The sequence below is a fragment of the Excalfactoria chinensis genome, chromosome 1 (assembly GCF_039878825.1).
Source record: "Excalfactoria chinensis isolate bCotChi1 chromosome 1, bCotChi1.hap2, whole genome shotgun sequence".
Taxonomy (NCBI): domain Eukaryota; kingdom Metazoa; phylum Chordata; class Aves; order Galliformes; family Phasianidae; genus Excalfactoria; species Excalfactoria chinensis.
The window spans coordinates 18,417,842-18,438,299 of record NC_092825.1 but is presented as its reverse complement, the minus strand read 5'-3'; the positions used below and the strand labels follow the sequence as shown (position 1 = coordinate 18,438,299).

At 44.0% G+C, this 20,458-nt stretch overlaps 1 protein-coding gene across 3 annotated transcripts in view; it reads right to left on the bottom strand.

Moving 5' to 3' along the window:
- Window positions 1-3,878: 3,878 nt before the first annotated feature.
- TRABD (TraB domain containing) overlaps window positions 3,879-20,458 on the bottom strand; it is a 31,608-nt gene continuing 15,028 nt past the window's right edge. For all 3 annotated transcript variants that reach the window (XM_072361236.1, XM_072361239.1, XM_072361246.1), the window contains exons 4-10: window positions 20,291-20,457; window positions 19,243-19,383; window positions 14,124-14,234; window positions 13,065-13,204; window positions 10,771-10,943; window positions 8,691-8,802; window positions 3,879-7,015 (exon numbers count right to left, since the gene is read on the bottom strand). In XM_072361236.1, the coding sequence (XP_072217337.1) occupies window positions 6,838-7,015; window positions 8,691-8,802; window positions 10,771-10,943; window positions 13,065-13,204; window positions 14,124-14,234; window positions 19,243-19,383; window positions 20,291-20,457 (1,022 nt within the window). In that variant the 3' untranslated portion in view covers window positions 3,879-6,837. The remainder of the gene's footprint in view (window positions 7,016-8,690; window positions 8,803-10,770; window positions 10,944-13,064; window positions 13,205-14,123; window positions 14,235-19,242; window positions 19,384-20,290; window position 20,458) is intronic.

Sequence of the window (20,458 nt, the reverse complement as noted above, 5' to 3'; positions counted from 1 at the left end):
TCCTGTCACAACGGACCCTGCTAAAGAGTCCATCTGCTTCTTAGGCCTTCCTTTAGCTACTGAAAGGCTACTCTCAGGTCTCCCTGGAGCCTTCTCCATGCTGAACAGCCCCAGCTCTCTCAGCCTGTCCTCATAGGAGAGGTGTTCCATCCCGTGGGTCATTTCTGTGTCCCTCCTCTGGACACACTCCAACAGGTCCGTGTCTCTCCTGTACTGAGGACTCCACATCTGGATGCAGAGCTCCAGGTGAGGCCTCACCAGCACAGGGCAGCAGGATCACCTCTCTCTCCCTGCTAGCCACACTTCTTTTGATGTGGCTGAGGGTACAGGGCATTTTCTGGGCTGTGAGAGCTGCATAAAGTCCTGTTTGTGCTTCGTCTGAGCTCACAGACAGATCAAGGCTGGGATGGATTAGTTGTGAGAAAACAGCAAGGTGAGGTGGGGTGTGGGGATCCAGGCTGCCAGCAGCAGTGTCCCTGCCTGTAGCACTGTGTAAAGCTCTCATTACATCAGTTGTGGTGTCAGAAAATACACAGGTATGGCTGTAGCAAAGCTGGGACTGATGGGGAGGAGGTTGGGGGCAGGTTGTTTGTTTGAGTGCGGGAGCGGCAATGAGAGAGTGGCGAAAAGGAGGACCTGAATGCTGAAGAGTGAAGGACGAGATTTAAGACCCACCAAAGATGAGCAGAGGACGGGTCTACCAGCAGCAGGAGCGCCAACACATACAGCTGGTGGTAGTGCTGACCCACGCACAAGCACAGGAAGACATCTGAGGTCACTGACTGGGCTCCCCATTGGGTTGGTGTGGGGGAGCAGGCCTGTGCCTCAGCATGAACAGAACTGCAGCTCGATGCAGTGGTGCAGCCGCAGACCACTGAGATCTCAACAAAAGCCACCACTGTGCTTCCACCTTTGTTCAAGTGCAGAGTTGGGCGCCTGATCATGGCCAGATCTGAGAGGCACCAGAACTGCACAGCAGCGGGCTGTGGTCCGCGATCTCCCTCTGAGCTGGGACACCTCTTACAGTGCGCTTCTTACCACTCACTGCTGACTGACATCAAAGAAGAGGAGCCCTCTTGCGGCAGATTGTCTGCTGAGAGCTGATGAATGGGAAGCGGGATATTCACCAGCAGAAAGGTCCTTGTGTGCACTACTGACTTCAGAATTCTCCTCTTGGATACCCTGCATGTGAGCTTCAAGTCAACCGCACTGCTCTCAAATCTTTAGTTAAATCTGTATTTGATTGTAGTATGTTCTACTGAATCTTTAAGTTGGCTAATAATGAACTGCTGATCAAGTGCTACTAAGGATCAAATAACGGTGGGATTTCTCTTAAAGGTACTATTAGTTCATAAATTGCTACTAAGTCAGAGTTCTGTATAAACCTGTTCCCAGCAGTCGGTGCTGGAGCTGTGTGTGACTGCATGGATCCGAGATCTGCTCGTAACTTCCTGCTGTGCGTCGCGCTCTGTGTAATGATGTCACTGATTCACTGCTGTGTTACTTACCATTATTGTTTACTTTTCTGGTTTCTCCCTTTCCCTGTAGCGTGTTCATCAGCCAATAAACAGTTTGTCTCAAGTATCTTTTGAGTAATTGCTCTGACAAGGGAGAGCCAAAGCTTGGCACAGTCGCAAGCTGTGAGTGTGGTCCGTGCTGCAGAAGTGCTGTGTGCTACAAGCCTTCCTCCAGGGTATCTGGGCATCTCAGGGAGCACATGTAGGGCAGCAGAGCCTGGATGCCACGTGTCCAGCAGTGCTGTGAGCAGTGCACCTGTGTGCAGAAATCCCTGTGTAGAGCAGGGAGGCTGAAATTCCCCACACAGGGAAACCATCCAGGCTCTTGTGGGTCCTCAAAGCGCTCCCATTCTGTGCCATGTTAGAGGAGCCTGGCAGGGTGGGCACAGCACATGTGGATTTTGGTGAGTACGTCTCCAGCTGCCCTCAGAGAACAGCAGTCCCTCAGCAACAGCGATAGCAGCTTCATAGAGAACAGCACCGTCAAGGAGAGAACAGAAGAGCAGTTCTCTAGCAATGTAATCCTATATTTTCCCTGACGTACCCTAGAGGCAAAATAATCAGTTTTTGCACATCAGTCGCTGTTCAGGGTGCCCTTCTGTTGTGCTGCTGTAGCTATTGCTGGGCATGCTGCTGGTGATGGGCAAAACCCAGCTCTCTCCCAAGGACGGTGCACTTAATCTCTGAAGAATATCCTCGGGTCTACCCTCACTAATATTCCAAGGCACACCACATGCAGTCGGTAGATGGCACTGAACTATTACTTGTACTTTGCAGTTAAATCAGAGCACACAGACTGGCAGCACATAGAAACCCTCAGCACTTGTTCCACAGCAAATGACAGGTTCAGACCCCCTGCTGGAGCTGGCAGGTGGGACCCTCACTGGGTGCAGAGACACAGTGTGTTAATAACCAGCACAAAACCTCGAGCGTCCCCTGGGGCAGCTGCACAGCAACCAGAGCAAAGCCCGAGGGAAAGGTCTTACTATGGAAAAGAGAAACCCCTTCCATCCCCCCAGCTGCCAGTCCTTTCCCTACTGGGGAGCAGGGATAAGGGCAGTCCCCTCTTTGCCACCATCCTCTCCCCAGAGCTCCCCCCAGGTAAGACTGCAGCACGCAGAAAACAAGCAGCAGCCAAAGGGATAATTAGAAGAACCCATCTGCGTCTCCAAGGAGTGCTGTGCAGAACAGCTGCTTCACCACCACCCCCTGCCCCCATCCCACAGCCCGACACAGAAGAGCTGCTGGTGGATGCCTGCTGCTGCTGGGGGAGTATAAATGAAAACGTGGTTGTCTTTTTCCACCTGAGCAGGCACCAGACTGACGTCAGCCGTTCTGAGCTCACTGTGGTATGTGGTTGACCTTTTCAGTGCACATTTCAACACATGCTGCAAAGCGTTCAGCATCGCACTGAGTTCGGTCCATCGCTCACAGCTGGAAGAGTGACCCTGCTCCTACCAAGGCTAAACAATAAAGCTTTCGTCTCGCAATAAAGTCACTCTCAGAACACTCGAGTCTAAAAATGAGTTTATTAAAGTCTTGCAAACAGGAAAATGTGTACGCGAGAACTTGGAGTCTCACACACAGCAGTGGTTCTTTCTAGCCATGGCTCCCACTTCTGCCTGGCACCCAGGGATCACTGCAGGTGTTTCCCAAAGCTTCTTAGATGCTTCTCAAAGCACACAAATGGGAGCAGCTTCCAGGGGGACACCCAGGCACTATGAGCTCACCGCTAAACCAGCTTTTTAAGTTGGTTGAGTGTAGAAAAGAGTTATATATCATTACATATAAGAGTTATATATCATTATAAACACAGCCTTGGCCAGCTGGCTGGTGGAGCGGTGCTGTCTGGGACACAGCAGCTGCCACTCTGGGCATTACTTCACAGTTTAACACAAACCACAGCTCAAAGCTTCGGAGGCTTCTGCTGAACCAAGGACTACATAAGTGCACAAAGACACCTTTGCTTTGCACACTTAACCAAGTGGCACAGAGTGCTGACTGACAAGCGGTGACTATCCACTTGGCTACCTACTTGTTTACAGCACAAACAGCAAGTTCCCCCTCCCCCCTTTAAAGAAATGGTGATACCTGGCCCAATTGCACAAGATTAAACTTTTTGCTACCAACTCAACACCTTTTCCACATAGTCTTTGGTTCCCATGCAGAGAACAGCCCTGTAAGCAGGAGGGACTGTCTGTGCCCAATGTCAGGTGCTCGAGCACTTTGCTGGGCTGGGATTAAGGCCATCATACAATCAGGCACTGCAGAAGTTAGAAGAAAAGCAATGAGACGAGAAGGAAAAAACCCACTCACCATAACTAAATGACGTGGAAAAGAAACACCTTCAACGGCAACGGTGGCTAAAATATTTTATTTTTTCTATCATAGAACATACTGCTGTTCGCTTTAAATCAGAGTAAAGGCACACATTGTTAAAAATACTTCCAATTACATCACATGTACAGACGCATGAACCAGGTGTACATGTCACCAAAAAAATACAGTATGGCTTCGTAAGGCTGAGGCAGGGCTGGGACAGTTCAACAGAGCTCAGTTTGACGGGATGCTCTAACACTGAGAGGACTGACTGGAACAGAAAGGAATGGACCTGAAACACTGATTGTTACGCAGGCGGTACAACACGTGGGACGCACAACACTGAGCGGTCGTGTCTGGATTCACAGGACTGATAGTTCTGCAAACTCATCAGGCTTTCAAGTGCCACCGAGCAAACTGCATTCGTACAACCTCTGCCCGTTTGCAACAGTGGGAAGAAACTGCGAGTTCTGTCCCCAGACAGCCTCCTTCATATCTGCTATGATACCGTTTAAAAAGGAAGGAGAACAAGTGAAACAAAGACTCGAGATAGTAACTGCTGATAGTGACTGAGTAACAAACAGACAGCTTACGCTGCTGGCTAAGAAGCACACCGTGTCAAGTCTGCAAGGACGCTCCATGACAACTGCCTAGCATCAGTCCCACCTGAGTTTAAGGCCCATGTCTGAAATTTACCTTAGCTTCGTTTTCCTTTGTGTAAAATTACCTGAGCACAGATATCAAAGAGCTACAGAGCTGTCACAACGCCTGCAGATACTGTAAAACTCTGCAGGTATCTTAAAGCAAGACATCTGGTATCGCTATACTTGGAACTCTAACAGCTAAAAAGACCTCAAAGCAAAAATAACCCAAACAAAACCAAGCTCACAACAAAACAACAGCAACCTTTTGGTATGTCAGGAGAGCCAGAAGGAGCTCAAGCTTCTGCTCTCATCTCTTAATAATGCATGTAACATGGATTAGAATTAATCAAATAGGACCGCTTCATTGTAAACAATTCATCACACCTTCACCAAAAGTCAGGGAGCAAAACGAGTCACTCCAGTTCATCAATGCAGCTTTCAGTCTCGCTAGAGATGGCTGGGGGTTCCTCAAGCACTGACCATGGAAAACGAGAAGGACCTGACTCCATCCTATTCTGTATCACCATCACATCTTACAAAGCGTGGATCGCTGCCATTCTCACTTGCTCGGGTATATTCCCTGCACAGCTCTAAGGCCCAGATCCACAAACGCACCGTGCATTGCCTTTGGTGCTCTGCAGGACTGGGTTTGATTTCGTAGGGTTAAAGATGAACGCGCACTTCAGTGATCTGCTGCAGAGGGAAGCACCGCTACATCAGCAGAGCGCGAGACGGAAGAGCACCAGGCTGCACGGACAGACCGCTCCCAGCAAAGTCACTGCCACCGCAAAGCAGGGCCTGGGAGGTACGTGTCCATGCTTCCAGCCACCAGTGGGCTGTGTGGGACGACCTCCTGCACAAGGCTCAGGCCATTCACCCTGCTGAGAGCAGTCCATTGATTTTATTGAACCAAGTGAAAGCAGCAAGGAAACGCAAAACACAAAGTGATGTTTTCCTCCTCTCGCCTCACACGTCGGTTCTCATCTTTCAGTCCCAAAAGAAATCAGTGAAAACAAAACCCCCACTTTAATCAATGAACAACTGTATATGAGCCTGAGGAGCAAATGGGACTCTTCCATTCGAATACATCAGGTTAAAACTCTGATATGCCAGTCAAAGCTGTCTGCACTGCGCAACTGGGAGCAGCTGATTGCAGAGGACACTTCACAATCACTGAAAACCCCGTACAAAGGGAACCAAAACCTCCTATTACACATCAGCCTAAAGAATAGAAGAGGTGGGTGACAGATGGCTGTTCTGGAGAACCTTAAAAATCACAGCAGCCTGAAGTCTCCGTTATTCTACGTATAAATAGCAGATAGCCCAAATAAAATGCTGTCGCTAGTTTGAAAAACTAAGTTGAACATTGCTTTTCTATTAAATAGATTAAAATATTCATCCACTGAGAAATTACATTGATAAATAACATATTGTCATGTATCAAAACTGAGGAGCAGGTACGATCAATTCCAGACTTCTTGTCCCAGTAACAAAAGGTCCGAGAAACAAAACCTGTACAGCAGTTCTAGTCTCAAATTTACAATACTGAATCCAGCAGGATTTGGCTAAACAACACAGTTTAAATAACCTAATCTAAAGGAACAGAGTGTCCTGTAAACATCTGACACAAAATGCATTCTGATGGCGTGCCTCTACCTTCTCTATGCAGAAGACAATTCAACCAGTGGAGGAGGGATGCAATCTAAAGGCAGCGCTTCCTTTCTTCGGTAAGGCTTGTAAAAAATCCGAGCGGTGAACGTACGGCAGCCTGCACAGTTTTGACATGCTTGGAAAGCTTTCAAGTCTTTAAAAAGCTTAAATGTTTTTAAGTAGAAAACACGCATTGAGAAGACGCCCTTCTGAATTATGTGTAAAAGTGTCTGGCACCAGAGGTGACCGCTAGGTATTATTATACCCGGGGAAAGAAAAGGAATCACTCCAGCAAGTGTCCCTGAATTTCACAGCAGACGCAGCCAATTTGGTTACTTGGTGTGCTGTTCTTCTGGAAAGAAAGTCACAAGCATCCACTCTTTAAGCTGTCTGTACTACATCATCGTTAATATATATTATATATACACACGCCGTACAGATATATATAATATATATTTGTGTACGTATTACATTTGCCTCAATCTGGAATCACGTGGTTTCATGCAACGCACCAGGAATCAAACTTACTCATCGGATCATAGCTGGTGTAAGCTCAGTATCAAATCTTTTATTATACAGCAATTCAGTTTGCTCCGCACCCATCGCCTCTCAGTAGAATCCTCATTTCCTTCTTTCAGTCCGGTTCACGTTGGTTGCCTCCATTGCCCTTCTCAGCCACTTTCTTCACGTCGTGCCTCCACTTACATTCAATGCTGAGACCTTATTTCTGTCAGCTTCTGAAGATAGCTCTGTGCTGCTGGCATCGAGAGAATAAACTGAACCGTCCTTTGCCCTATCCGGTAGCAGCCATAGCCCATCAGTCCAAAAACTGTTGCTTTTATGACAAATTTGAAAATCTTACTTGAAGCTGACGGAGGAGGCACACTGTGGCAAGAGAGACATAAAACAGCGGTGAATATCTGCAGAGCAGCTTCTTGCCAAAGCAAGGACTGCTCCTCCTCTCGGCCTTTTAGGGCAGGAGACTTTCAGGGAACAGATGTGTCACAAATGAGCAAGGAACACTGTCCTGTTTAAGCACTACATCCAGATTATTTACTGTCCTTATGAGTAATAACATTATTAAAAGCCATTCCCACCTACATAAGATGCTCCTTCTAGTAGCTGTGGACCTTCATTTACCCATCACTATGAAAACAGCCAAGAATTCTTGAGAACACCAGAAGCCAATACTGGAGAACTGTTTGTAAGGTTACTGTGCATTTCCCCGCAGAGCCAAAGATGAGAAGATGCACGGGACACTGGTACAAGCCCAACGCCCATACACACAGCTCACTGTCATTGGGACACATGGAGTAAACTAGCTGGGCACCCAACCAGAAGGCTGGAAGACAACAGGCACACCAGCATCAGCCCTGCCTGCGGTCCCCCTTATGAACTCGATGCGTTGAGCAAACAGGCTCTGTGATTCCTCAGCCGGCCCTATAGCCAGCATATACTGCTACTCAAACCATGCTCCCAGTGACAGGGCTCTGCTGTTTCAAACCAACCCCAAGCTTGTGTTTGTTTATATCAAGTAAATGTTTCTATATGAACACAATCAGCAGTACAGAATCATGATGGGCACACTAAGCCTGTCAGATGTGCTAACATGAGGATACAGCTGAACCGAGTTCACAGCCCTTTGCTTAAATCACGGCAAAGCTACTACTGGTAAGATCTTGCAAGTTAAGAGAATATATAGTTAGGTTCAGTCAAAGAACCTAAAAACTGGGCATCTGAGAAATATGCATGTTTTGATTCAGATGACTTCCAAGGTCACTGTGCAACACATAAAATCTAACATGTAGAAATGTTAAGAACTCTTCCCTTTCAGTAGATGGCAGTCACCAACACAAAGATGCAGCTGCTCCGCAACTGCAGCACAACAGCACAAATGGAAGAAGATTTCAATGAGAAAAAGCACAGTAATCTTTCAAATGTAATTTGCTTTATATCGTTTCAAAAGGTGAAGTTAACACAACGCTTAGCTCTTAGGAAAGATACTGGTAGCTCTTCCACTTAGTTGTCCTAAAGCACTATAGGCCTTACCCACTCCACCAGGCCACGCTGTAATCCCATATGTTTCTAAAATCCCAGCCTGTGGCTTTACAGGATACAGCTCTGCTTCTTCTTTTATAAAGCATGTACACCTATTCTAGCAGTTGCAGTGGAGTGAAAACCTGTGGCTTAAATCAGCCCAAAGTGAAGTATGCTAGGCCGGAAGCCCATTTTTGTCACCTCCTACAGACCACATTTGAATTTTCACTTGAGAAGCCTTTGGTATGCATTGACACTTTTTTCTCCAGACAATGGCATGCTTTCACCTCACCTTCCCTCAATATACCACCATGTATTGTTTTTACTTTCTTCCTTTGGCAGTTCCCATTCCTTTGCTGTAGGCAGTCAGCACAGCAAGTCATTGAGCTGACAAGGCAGCAGTTACAGCACTGGCGTTTCTTTAAGCTGTGACAAAAGACCAAGAAACTCCCAAACAAACCAATCATTGCTGGCTTTGAGCAAGTGAAGCTGCTATGGCAAGACATGGGGAAGGACGGCTTACCTCATTATTTCCTGAATGTTCAAGTCAGAGTTCCAGTTCTTTTCAATTCCAGGTACGTGACCCATCCCAACCACACCAACTACAACAGCAGGGATGTATTTCCTAGGTTCAGCTAGGGAAGAGATGGAAACAAAGGAGCACATTTGTAGAGCCAGTTTCAAGCTATAAATGAACAGGTAGAGTGCGAGATTACAAGGCAGCATTTTCTAAGAAGCAGAGACTCATTACTGCACATTAAAAAAATTACACACATTCCACATCCACCCACTGCTTCATCTTGTTTTTAGTTCGTAGTTTTTCTTCCTCTTTCTTTTTCCTCAGACTTTAGCATAACTTCTTACTATCAGGTAACGTTTGTTCCAGTAAATGAACAGGCCAGGTCTCACACTCCAGCCTCCAGATGCAAGCACTGCTGAGCCTCTAAATCCATCTCTTCCCTACCCTGAGCAGGTCTTGTTTCTGTGCTGTTTATGGGGAACAGCCCTGCTCTTTGCTCTCTCACAAGCAGACCTTTGCTCACAGCTTCGGGCAGCTGGCACAAATCCCAGTAATGGGAAGCACAGGCTGGCGGACACAGACAGCCAGAGAACAGGGCCTGAGATCAGACCTGACGCTGTTAAGCTCACTGTTACAGACCTGGTCTCAGCAAGTAACAGCAAAACCTGTGCTGTTAGCATGCAGCAGCCAGGTAGCTGGTTACTCTGCTACCACACAGGGCAGCTCTCACCCTCACCTCCCATCTACCAGCCATCTTTCTCAACACCCAGCAAAAACCGATGCATTCATCCCAAAAGTTTTTGCATTACCTCACCCCACTGGAAAAACTGGTAGTGTGTCATGAGAATAATATGAGAAAAACGTCCAAGTAATAATAATAGTGACACGCAGCTTAACAAAACTACCTCTGGCACTGCCTCATTTACTACAGTACTGCAGCAGAGGACTGTCAGTCAGCTGATGCGTTCACACTCTTTTGCAGTCCCATCTTTTATTTTAAATCCTCTGTAGTACCTGTGAAACCCTTCCAGGTTCCCAGGCATTCAATGAACCTGTGATTCACAAACTCTGCTCTCGAGGCAGATTTAAAGAAAGGAAACAAGAACAACAACAACAAACAGAGGATTCACTGCATAATTCTTCTTGGTGGTTTAAGATCCTGCAAAGAATAACAATGAAACTTACTTTTTAGCCTGCTCCTCTGATTGAATGACTGAATGCATGCACGGATGGTTGGACTAGATGATCTTAGAGGTCTTTTCTAACCTTAATGATTCTATGCCTCTTTTAATCATGTTACCTGCACTAACAATATGTTTTTGGTGAAGCTTCATCAAGTCTACGCTGAAGTAATAGTAGGCAAGGGAAGTGCAAGAAGTGCAACTCCTTCACTGTTTTTACAGTCAGAAGGCAGTGTCAGAGGTCTGCACTGAAGCAGTTATGAACAAGACAGCAAAAAAAGGTAACTCCTAATTCAGTATGCTTGCGTGCATATATATGCACACCTTTCTTTACATGGACAAAGGGGATGCAGATTGCACACAAGAGTAAAATCCTTCTGAAGGCTGGAGAAATATTCTGTATGCTTATGCCTTGCAGAAATACACAGAGTTCATACTTGTTGCATATCACCAGCACTCCCAGGAGCCAGATCTATAATAAGCAAAGCGAGATGAATACTGAAAATTAGAAGTAATTAGTTCAGCAGGAAATCTGTGCCTGAGCAGCTATGGGTGACAATTAATATGGTGAGACAGGCGACACACGTCTAGACTGTCCCATGCTGTGCTGTAATGCCAGATGCCTGCCTTTGGAAGAAGCTGACAGACTAATCAGTATTTTGCAGGTTTAAATAGCACAGTGAGAAAAGAATCGTAATTAGTGGTCTATAGCTCTGTGAGGTTTCTTCTATAGGAGGCTGCAGTAGGAGAGTCACACACCCCATAACTTTTCAAGCACTGTAATCTTCTGTGATATGGATTGGATAAACACACAGAACGCCACAGCTTTCCCACAAAGAAGTGAGATTTGTAATAGCACACAAAGAACACATTGGTTAAGGTATCTGCTTTAAAACAATTACTTTCTGAAGCCCGAGGTAGTTCTATCTGCTTTGCAGCTTGCTTCAGCATGTAGGTCAAGTAAATATCTCGTTCGGAGACGATTGTTCGGTGAAGATCAGGAAATTCTCCGATCATCTCTGCCATCATCTGCTCCAGTAAATCCTTCTGTTTGCATTTCTCCACATCATCTTTACTGAAAGAAAGGTTACATTTTCTCAGTATCTGTGTTAAACTTCTAAAGCCCAGCGCAGACAAACCAATGAATAAAAACAATCACGCACTACACACGTTATTGACATAAACCACAGACAGCTCTCTTCTGAAAAACAGGAACAATCTGCACAAGCCTGAAAAACTGCATTCTTAACAATGCCTCTACAGTGAGAGAAAGGCAAAGCAGAGGTCACTCGCCTTTAGGCAGCTCAACCAAAGATTCACCTTTCCCAGTTTAAAAGCTGACAATTGCAGTAAAGCACCAGGGCTTCAAAGGAAAGAGTTATCACAGTGCCCTACTTTTACTGTATATTCAGCCTAAAAAAGGCAACAGAGAGCTCCTGAGGAGCGGATCTGATCACTGAACGCACGAAAACTCTATTTAAGGAACAAAACAGCACACTGCCAGGCACGGTCTGCAAGGGTGGAAAGGATTCTGCAGCACTGGTGTCAATCACAGGTCTTCAGCAGGGCAGCAAGTTATTAATCAGTTGCCTGAATGGAAGAGCAGAGATGGGCAAAGAATAAATAAGAACTGCAGGAGCAAATTTAATGAGTTTCTGTAGGATTGTTATTGTTCTTTTAAATAGGTGCCGTCAACCTTCTGTTTGCAGCCACAGCAGTGGTGCAGTCACAGCCTGGCAACAAAATCATCTACCTTTATATCACTGCCTGCTGGAGAATGTTGCCAAAAGCTTTATTTGTTTACTTCTTGAAGTATGACATCAAAAGGATGCTTCAAAAGGCAGACAACCAAGAAAAGGCATTGGTAGCTTTCAACAGATCATGGAAACACACTGACAAACCTCATTTGGAGTTATTACTCCATTTTCAGTAGTAGTTTTTATCATCTGACATTGATGAGTAAGCGAGCTCATCTACGCAGCACCTGCCCCAACAGCTTCTTAATTACACCCACCTTTCCTTTTCAGTTCCTACCCATATTATTTTTAAAACATCAACATCTTACAATTGATTGATGTGCTACAACACTTAGAACATTACTGCGTTAATGAAGATAATTTATTTTAAGTACAGCTTTCTAAATATTTCAGTTGAAAACAAGAAAATCACATCAGTGTGAATGCGAGCATTTGCTGAGAAAACTTCGCACATGAACTAATGTACATGAATGTAATTAATGGATTGAAAGCAGGACCAGCATTTTACAGATGAAGTAGTAAGTGTTTACAGGTAACAACAACTTAGGAAATGCTAAAACTGAGATTCAAGACCTGGCTGTCCCTACCAGCTCCTCCAGCCCTGGCCCAATTTCAAGCGCCTGAAAGAACTGACATCAATCACTTCAATGAGGTGTGCAGAGTTTCGGTTACAGAGTATGAGAGAGACACAGAGATTCTGGGTCCACACACACTGCAAACCTGCTTCTGGCAAGTCTTCCACCATGGCAAGTCTGGTAGGAGCAGATGGAACTCAGGATGACAGCTGGGCATGCTGCCATCCAGTTCAAGCAAGTTCTCAGACCTATTGCTGTCCAGAAGCAAAGAGGAAGCGAACTTGGCACAGTGGTTTCTTTAAAGGGCACAGGAAACCAAACTGAGCAAGGGAATAGTCTGACAAGTATTACTGTAAGACAGTAACCTAACAGCATCCCCTCATAAAGGCTGTGGTCATTAAGAGTTTGGCATGGTGTTGAAATTTCAAATGTTTTCTCTTGTTCCCAACATCTGCTCAAACAGCAGATGACGTAGATTCAGTTCTCAGGCTGCGCTGATGTACACATGACTTAGTACAGCAGGCCCAAGTCCTCTGGAAACTTGAATGGAATCATCATCATGAGGCTCTACTCTCATTTATAATGTTCACACAGCAGTACTGAGAAAGATTTTATTTTCAGCATAAAATCATTTACTTCTAAGTGATCAACGACCTAGAATTAATCAAAATATTATTATTCAAAAAAATGCAGCAGGATAGCCAGCTCTCCTTATAAAAACATGAATTATTCAAGGATAGTTTGTATATTTCTCTCACTAATGTGAGGTTTCACCACATCAGGCTTGGTCCGAGAACTTCAGGCTCCTATCACACGGAAGAGATGAACAATTCACTGCTAAACATATGAGATGTTTATTCATACCTGATTGGGTCAGATAAGAAGCAAAGGCCCCAGGCAAGCTTCACTTTTTGCCAGAAAGAAAGTGCAGCAATCGCCCTCTTAAACGTGACTGGGATGGGTCTGTCTCCAAGATGAAATTTACAGAAAGGTACTTTACTAGCCTGGAAGAGAAGATACAAATTACTGGTCAACACATACTGTAACACGGTACAGCACGATTAGGATAACATTTGTTCATTATGTGATTTAAGTTATTTTAACAAAAAAAATAGAGCAAGTATTGTCACAGTCAGACAGCAGGAAATATTCTGACCACACAGTAATCAGAATTTTCAGTATGCAGGAGTACAAAACACTGTGACATAATGCCACCTTTAATAGATAGAAAGCTCCTGCTTAGATCTGCTTAAGATGAACAGATGTGACTCAGTATCCTCCCAGGTCTGAATAAAACCCAAAGGAAAATGACTTGGGTTGTTTTGCTTTTAACCAGGATTGTGTCAGGATCACAAACCTACTGGTCTGTCACGATAAAACGCATTCCAGAAGGAGCTTGTGAAACAAAAAACTGATGCAAGATACCAGAAGGCAATGCCAGGTGAGACTTTGCTGTAAGTGAGGCTGACACATTTTAGTACAGAACAGTAAAACAAAATTATCTAGAAATTCTAAGCGTACCTGTTATACAATCCCAAACAACCATTTCAGAAGAGGAGACAGAGCTAACCAACTTTAATTCATCCTGACAGATTTGTTTCCATAGGCTGAAATCCTGACACTGCCAACAATATGACCAGGATCCATACCCCAAGTTCAGAAACAGTTATTCAAGCAGGAACAAAATAAACTGAAACAAATACCATCAAAAATACCACTCATTTAAAGCCTTTTTGGAGTTGCTTTTGTGTCATTTAGGGCTATGAATGTTTGTACTTTGAAGCCAGAGATGGTTTTTACCACTTCATAGGCTTCAACAAAAATATGGCCAGAGTGCCCCTTTCTAACAAATGCCTTTATTTGCTGACACTGGAAGCAAAAGGCCAGTAATTTGACCTCAGAAAAATTATTTCATGATCGCACCTCTTTGAAAGCCTCTCTGAATTCCCCTCCTGGGGCCATCCCCAGCTGTTCTGTGATGTGAGCAGACACTTTCAGAAGCAGCATTTGCATCAGCCCGGACATGACTCCATTCTGGTGGAAAAGAAGCAAAATGTTAGAAAGAAATACCAACATACTGTGTGGATTTCTCAGAAGAACGCACCGTTCACGGTCATGAAATAACATTAAATATCTTAGTGAAGAAGGGATACAGAAGAAACTTTTTGGAGCTAATTCCCTGATGAATGAAGCTCTTTTGTCTCAGCTTCTATTGTTTGTAAAGAGGCTTTTTCAGTGGTGTGCAGACTCTGTCCTCCCTTTCAACAACAACAAAGATGACAGGAAAAGACAGAGAGTAGCCAGATTTATTTCTGTCTCTACTTCACCAGGCTGATGATGTATGAGCTGTTCTACCGTACATACTGTACTTTTATTTCTTGATTTGCTTACAAAAAAAACCCCGAAACACAAAACCAAGGGAACATAAAAATACATTCAATTGAATTTACAATCATGTTATAGAGACACTTAAAAGAAATAGCTAGTGGTCTAAATAGATAAATACTCCTACGATCCCAGTGAAGCACTGGGCTGGCACCAGTTAGGCTAACAGCTGCAGAAACAGAGAACTCAAGGTTGTGCAAGAGTTTGATGCACATGACTTCAGCACATGAGACCTGAGAAGGAAAGCCTTGGGTCTGACTCCCACCCACTTACCAGCATACCAAAGGCCCCTCCTTGCAAAAAGAAACTTATTACTTTTTAAAACAGATACTTAACAATGAAGACTTCTTTACAAACATTTAAGCAAAATTTCCCTTCCCAGCTCTTCAAACAGAGATGAAAACATCACTGTAAAGCCATTCTGAGCTCTTCCATCCAGCTCTGGCTGTTCTGTACCACTTGTTCATATGACAAAGACCCAGTGACTGAGTGCTACCTGTGTCCAAGAGTAGTCCGTCACCTAGTTATGTATCTCCTTCCATCTGGCATCATCCCATACCACTACCAAAAGGGGCATTCCCCTCTACCTCACCAAAGGTTAGCTTTCCCACTACATCAGCAGCTCCATGTGGCTGAAGGACATGGGACAGAGTTGATAAAACTGCTCAGAGTTACTGGGGAAATCCTGGTCTCCCCTCCTTGCTCCCATGCACACACTCAAGTGACTCATCCAGTGCCAGCCTCGATGCCTGTGCAATCTCTCCCAAGGCCATAGGCAGTTTCTGCAGGTAAAAGGATTAGAATCACTAAAGACTAGCAGAAGAGAAGAGAGAGCGGCTACCATCAAAACTAGCTGCATATCTGCTTCATCAAGCTACAAACCAGCAAGCAAGGCATGTCACAGGAACAACCAACTGACATACAACTGTCATCACATGCATACGCCAAGCAGACAGACAGGACACTGGGCTGCTGAGGAGAGACAAGGAAGAAAAAGGGCAGTGAAAAGGAGTCAGCATCTGAGACTGAGTTCAGCAGCCACGGAGACATGGGTCTCCAGAAGTTCAAAGAAGATAAACCACAAATAAACTAAGATAATTCAAACTTGGGTCATCTGTGGGATCATCCACCCTTTGAAGTCTACATTTTTACACAGTGATGGAAAGATCTGCCCTGCCGGATAACAAAGGGATGCAACAACAAAGATGCAACTCCGAAGCGTCTGAGTCATTTTTGCTCCTAACATGCATGGAACTCAGTGCCTGCCACATCTGCTCAGCATCACAGAGGTGCCTGTCACATCTGTTGATGCAACCCAAGATCCTGTGGGCTTTCTGGGTTGCACGTGCACACTGCTGGCTCCTATTCAGCTTTCTGAGATGAAGGGAAGACTACAGGTAATACCATGGCTAGCACAGAGACAGCAAACAGGATGGCAGAAGAGATGAATGCCCAGGCAAAGTCTAACTATAACTTCCCATGCTCTTCTCCAGGCATCTGCCAATGACCTTCTGGAGCAGACAACCCTTCCTTCAGACAGCACAGCCGTGCTTATGTTACGTATGGGAATGTAGCCTAAGGAGTGCAGTTTGCAGCTGCTCTGACTGTGTTAGAAGTTACAGATCCACCACCCTAACTGCAGAACTGCAGACAGAAACAAGCAGCATGTATTTTAGCCCTGGGTTTCTTCAATAAAAAAAAACACAATGCAAACCAACACTAAATGCCATGGATGTAACCCTGTACAAACACAGTCAGGTGAGTAGAGATCAGAACTGGTTTTACTACTGCTGCAGGTTCACTGGAGGTTAGTCTTCAAGGCACCAGAGCATGCAGCCTATGCAGATCCATACACATATGGTACCTTCACCTACCAATTCACAGTGCATCTACTATTTAACAGAAAATCCTGTAGGCTAAGCATGAAGGGCTGTTTTGCACAGCTTAATAACAGCTTTTTCACTGGCCACAAGCATGATAAAAATCATTACAGTATATTCCTGCACAGGTACATTCATCCCAGAAGAGTAGGTTAGAACAAGCCCCTTTCAGCCTTTACTGCCACCAGTCCACTTCTTCCTTTCCTAAAGGTTCCCTCCTCCTTCTTTGTGACAGGACTAGAGACAACAACAAGAGAGCAACAGACAGACAACAAGAGAGCAACACAGGGACATAACACAGCTGAAAAGTATGCCCTATTCAGGTTGCCACATGGCCATGTGAACACTGGTAGGTACACAGAAAGGATAGCGGAAACATGAAGCTGCGATGACCAAACCAGTCATAGAATCATAGAATTGCTCAGGCTGGAAAAGACCTTAAAGATCATCGAGTCCAACCACAACCTAACCATAGTACCCTAACTCTAACAACCCTCCACTAAATCATGTGCCTGAGCACCACATCCAGATGGTTTTTAAACACATCCAGAGATGATGACTCAGCCACCTCCCTGGTGAGCCTATTCCAGTGTTTAACAACCCTTTCTGTAAAGAAGTGCTTCCTAATAACCAATCTAAACTTGCCCTGGAACAAATTAAGGCCATTTTCCTTTGTCCTGTCACCAGCAGGAACCAGTCTTACCAGTTTGGTTTAAGACAACTGTACAGGTGATACAGAATTGAGCCAAATTTCAGTCTGCACTTAATGGAAAGCAAACAGTCAGTTCTCTGTAAACCACTGTAAGAGTTTTGAAATTCAAGATGGAGCTGGAGGAAGCGTTTTAAAACCCCAACAGATGTTTGACAAGCCGTGAATACCAGGGATCCATTGCAAGTGTGCAACAGTTTCACATTAACACTCTGCTCAGCTTCCAACTTCAGTGATTAACCATGAAATCCATTTTCACTGCTTTAGAGCCATTACAGAAAGATGTGGCATTATTTTTCTAATTTGATACTCTAGGATGAAAGTTACAAGCAGTCTTAACTTTTGCTGTAACTTTTTGGCCCGGTTATCAGTTCCATCACTGTGAAATGGGGGGTGACAACTGAAGCAGGCGGAGCAACTTACTGGTTCATTGCTTTTCCCCTACTACAACACCAAAGACAGTAACTTAGCACAAGACAGTTGGACTGTTTCCTAGTGCTCCTTATATAACTCACACTGCAGCATAATCAAACAAGGGAGGCATTTTTTCTTTTTTGTGGTTGAGTTCATACATGGAGAAATACTTTTTTTTAAAGGCACAACATCCAAATACTATTATTTGCATCACTTCTCACGAGAAAAGAGGCTGAGCTGTCACAGAAATGATCCTTGTGTTATTCTCTGATTTGGGAACCAGTACAGCCTGAACAGAGCATCACTTTCAGTTCTGGTAGGAACTGCTGATAACAAAGCTGCCAAGATGAATTGACATCAAAGGGTTTTTTTTCTCTGTATGCTTTTTATTTTGCAATGCAAGGCATTTTATTTTCATTGTCCTCTTCCAATGTTCTCTTAAAAGAGAAAAAAAAACTTAACACAGTAAAAATGGCTGCATTTAGTTTTGTTATAAAACTTTTCTTTAAATTTATTTTCATAAAACAAAGGCAGTTCCGTGCTTATTTACCAGGTCAACTATGCTGCTCTGTTGTAAAGATGCATTATTTTGGCTACATGCATCCAACAATCCACCTTGCCTAAAATAGATGGATGGATGCAATAACTCGCAATATGCAGATGTTTTGCAATCTTCTATCCTCTGATAGGACATAAATAAAGCAAACAGGAAAGGTACATTATTGCCTAACTGTATGAGTCAGAAAGACTGCAGTGAAACACTGTGTGTGTGTACACACACAAAGACACCACAGATTTGCCCTCAGCTACTCACACATTCTACGTGGATGCACTTTACATTCCTGTGAAGGATGCAAACCTGGAAATTCCCCAGTTACATCAATAAAATCATTCCAATACATAACAACATGTGTGCACCACACAACCAAAGTCTGTGAATTTGTTCACCCAGATGGAAAGCTACTATTCTACCCAAACATCCCATCATCACTTCAAAGCTGATTTTGTGCTGTTTCACTGGGCTTGGCTTAAAATTATTTAAATACAAGCTAATAAGGAGAAACTGAAAACTAAAGGCCAACGCTTGTTATGCACCTACACATCCAAAACAGTGGCAAACTGCCAGACTAGCAGTAATTCAAGCAGTAATCTACTCTTATCTGCCCAGCTTTTTCAACAGCCTTCTTCAAGGCCAACAGTCAATAAGCAGCTACTCTGAAGGACAAGTGGAAAGGAAATAACCAAAAACAAAACAAAAAAATTACCACCTGACCAAAAAAGAGGAATGCAACTGAGTAGACTGCTACAGACAATAGCAAAAGTAAGCACTCCATCAGTAGCTGTAATGCAGATGCAGACTGTAGGGATAGTAACCGTATCTAAACGGATTAGTGGAACACTACAATTAAGTACTTGTGTCCTGGAAGTGGAACAACTGTTAAACACAGGAAGAATCCTGCTGAGGTCAACATCTGCCCATACAATTCAGAAGTGCAACCGATGCCCACGGCACTGCAGCTAAAAACAAAATACCACAGCTTACCACCACCTAGATAAACACCATAAAGTTCCCAGCTAGTGGAAATACCTTTTCCAGTTGTAACTTGTATCAAGAGTATTTTGTCATCTTTAACTCTCCCTGTGGGAATCATACCTGCTTTATAGCTTGCTGAAGTTTTTCCAGATTTATTTCTTTGGCTTCTTTTAGTAAAGTCTTTTCATCCATCTTTAACATAGAAACTCTGTACTGGCATAGTTCCACCACAACCACATCTGGCTGCACTTCTTGTATTGTCTGAAAGAGAAGAATGATTGATATATATATATATATATATATATGTATGTATTTTTACATCAGTTTAAGAATGATTGAACAAAAACAGCCCATGTTGATACTTCCATGAGAAAAGGGTCTTAAAAAGCACATTCCAGCAATCATTTTCAAGTAAAATAACAATGAGAAAGCAAGACTTCCCAAAGTATTGAAAAAAATGAATGACAGTGAAATGCCCCAGCTACTAGATGCTATGGGACAGGAAGAAGGACAACAAAAGAAAATCATGATGTTCAGCTTCTTTCTTTCACATTAGCAAAGTCCCTCTACCCACACCCTGTGACCACTTGCAATCTGACTTTAAAAAAAAGCTTTATTAAGAGCTATAGTTGATGATTCTGGTACAAGATTCCTTCCTTCCTGTGACCCAGAGATTAAAGCCACTCTGAATTGCAGGCTTTGCATAAATTCCAGTATGAAATAGCTCCTAGTTCCACTAGTGTTTCCAACCCATTTGTATTTTGGACCACATTCTCAAGTTTTGGGCAGTGGGATTTTACAGCTCAGTATTACACATCCCGTGCACAAAGAAGCCGAGAACTGCAGTTCCTGCTCTAAGGCTTTGCATCTTCTCATCAGATCCTCATCACAGTAAGCATACAGTAACACTAAGACTGTCTGCATTTGTCCTTCAGAGGACAAATAAATATTTGAGATTGAAGAGCATTGTATTTCACAATAACCCAAGATAATATGGCTGCCTCTTTGCTCATCCCGCTGTGCTGTCAGGTCTTCCAAATGGCTCATTTGAAAAACAGGATCTAGAGGCTGCAGCAAAGAACAGAGTCAGACTTCATTCTCCTATGTGATATTTTTAATAAGTTAACATTAGCAACACAGTGCTGAAAGGTTTCCAGTTCAAAACTACCTTCACTACATCCTTTTTGCTGCTGTCACTGAAGTGGGCTGTTCCAACCACGTACACTTTAGAACCATCCTCAGTGTCGAGCTCAGTCACAGTGCTTGGTAAGGCAGGTTTTTTCTGCCTCTTCTTCATCTTCATCTCCAGAAGAATTTTAAATGCATCTGCATCAGC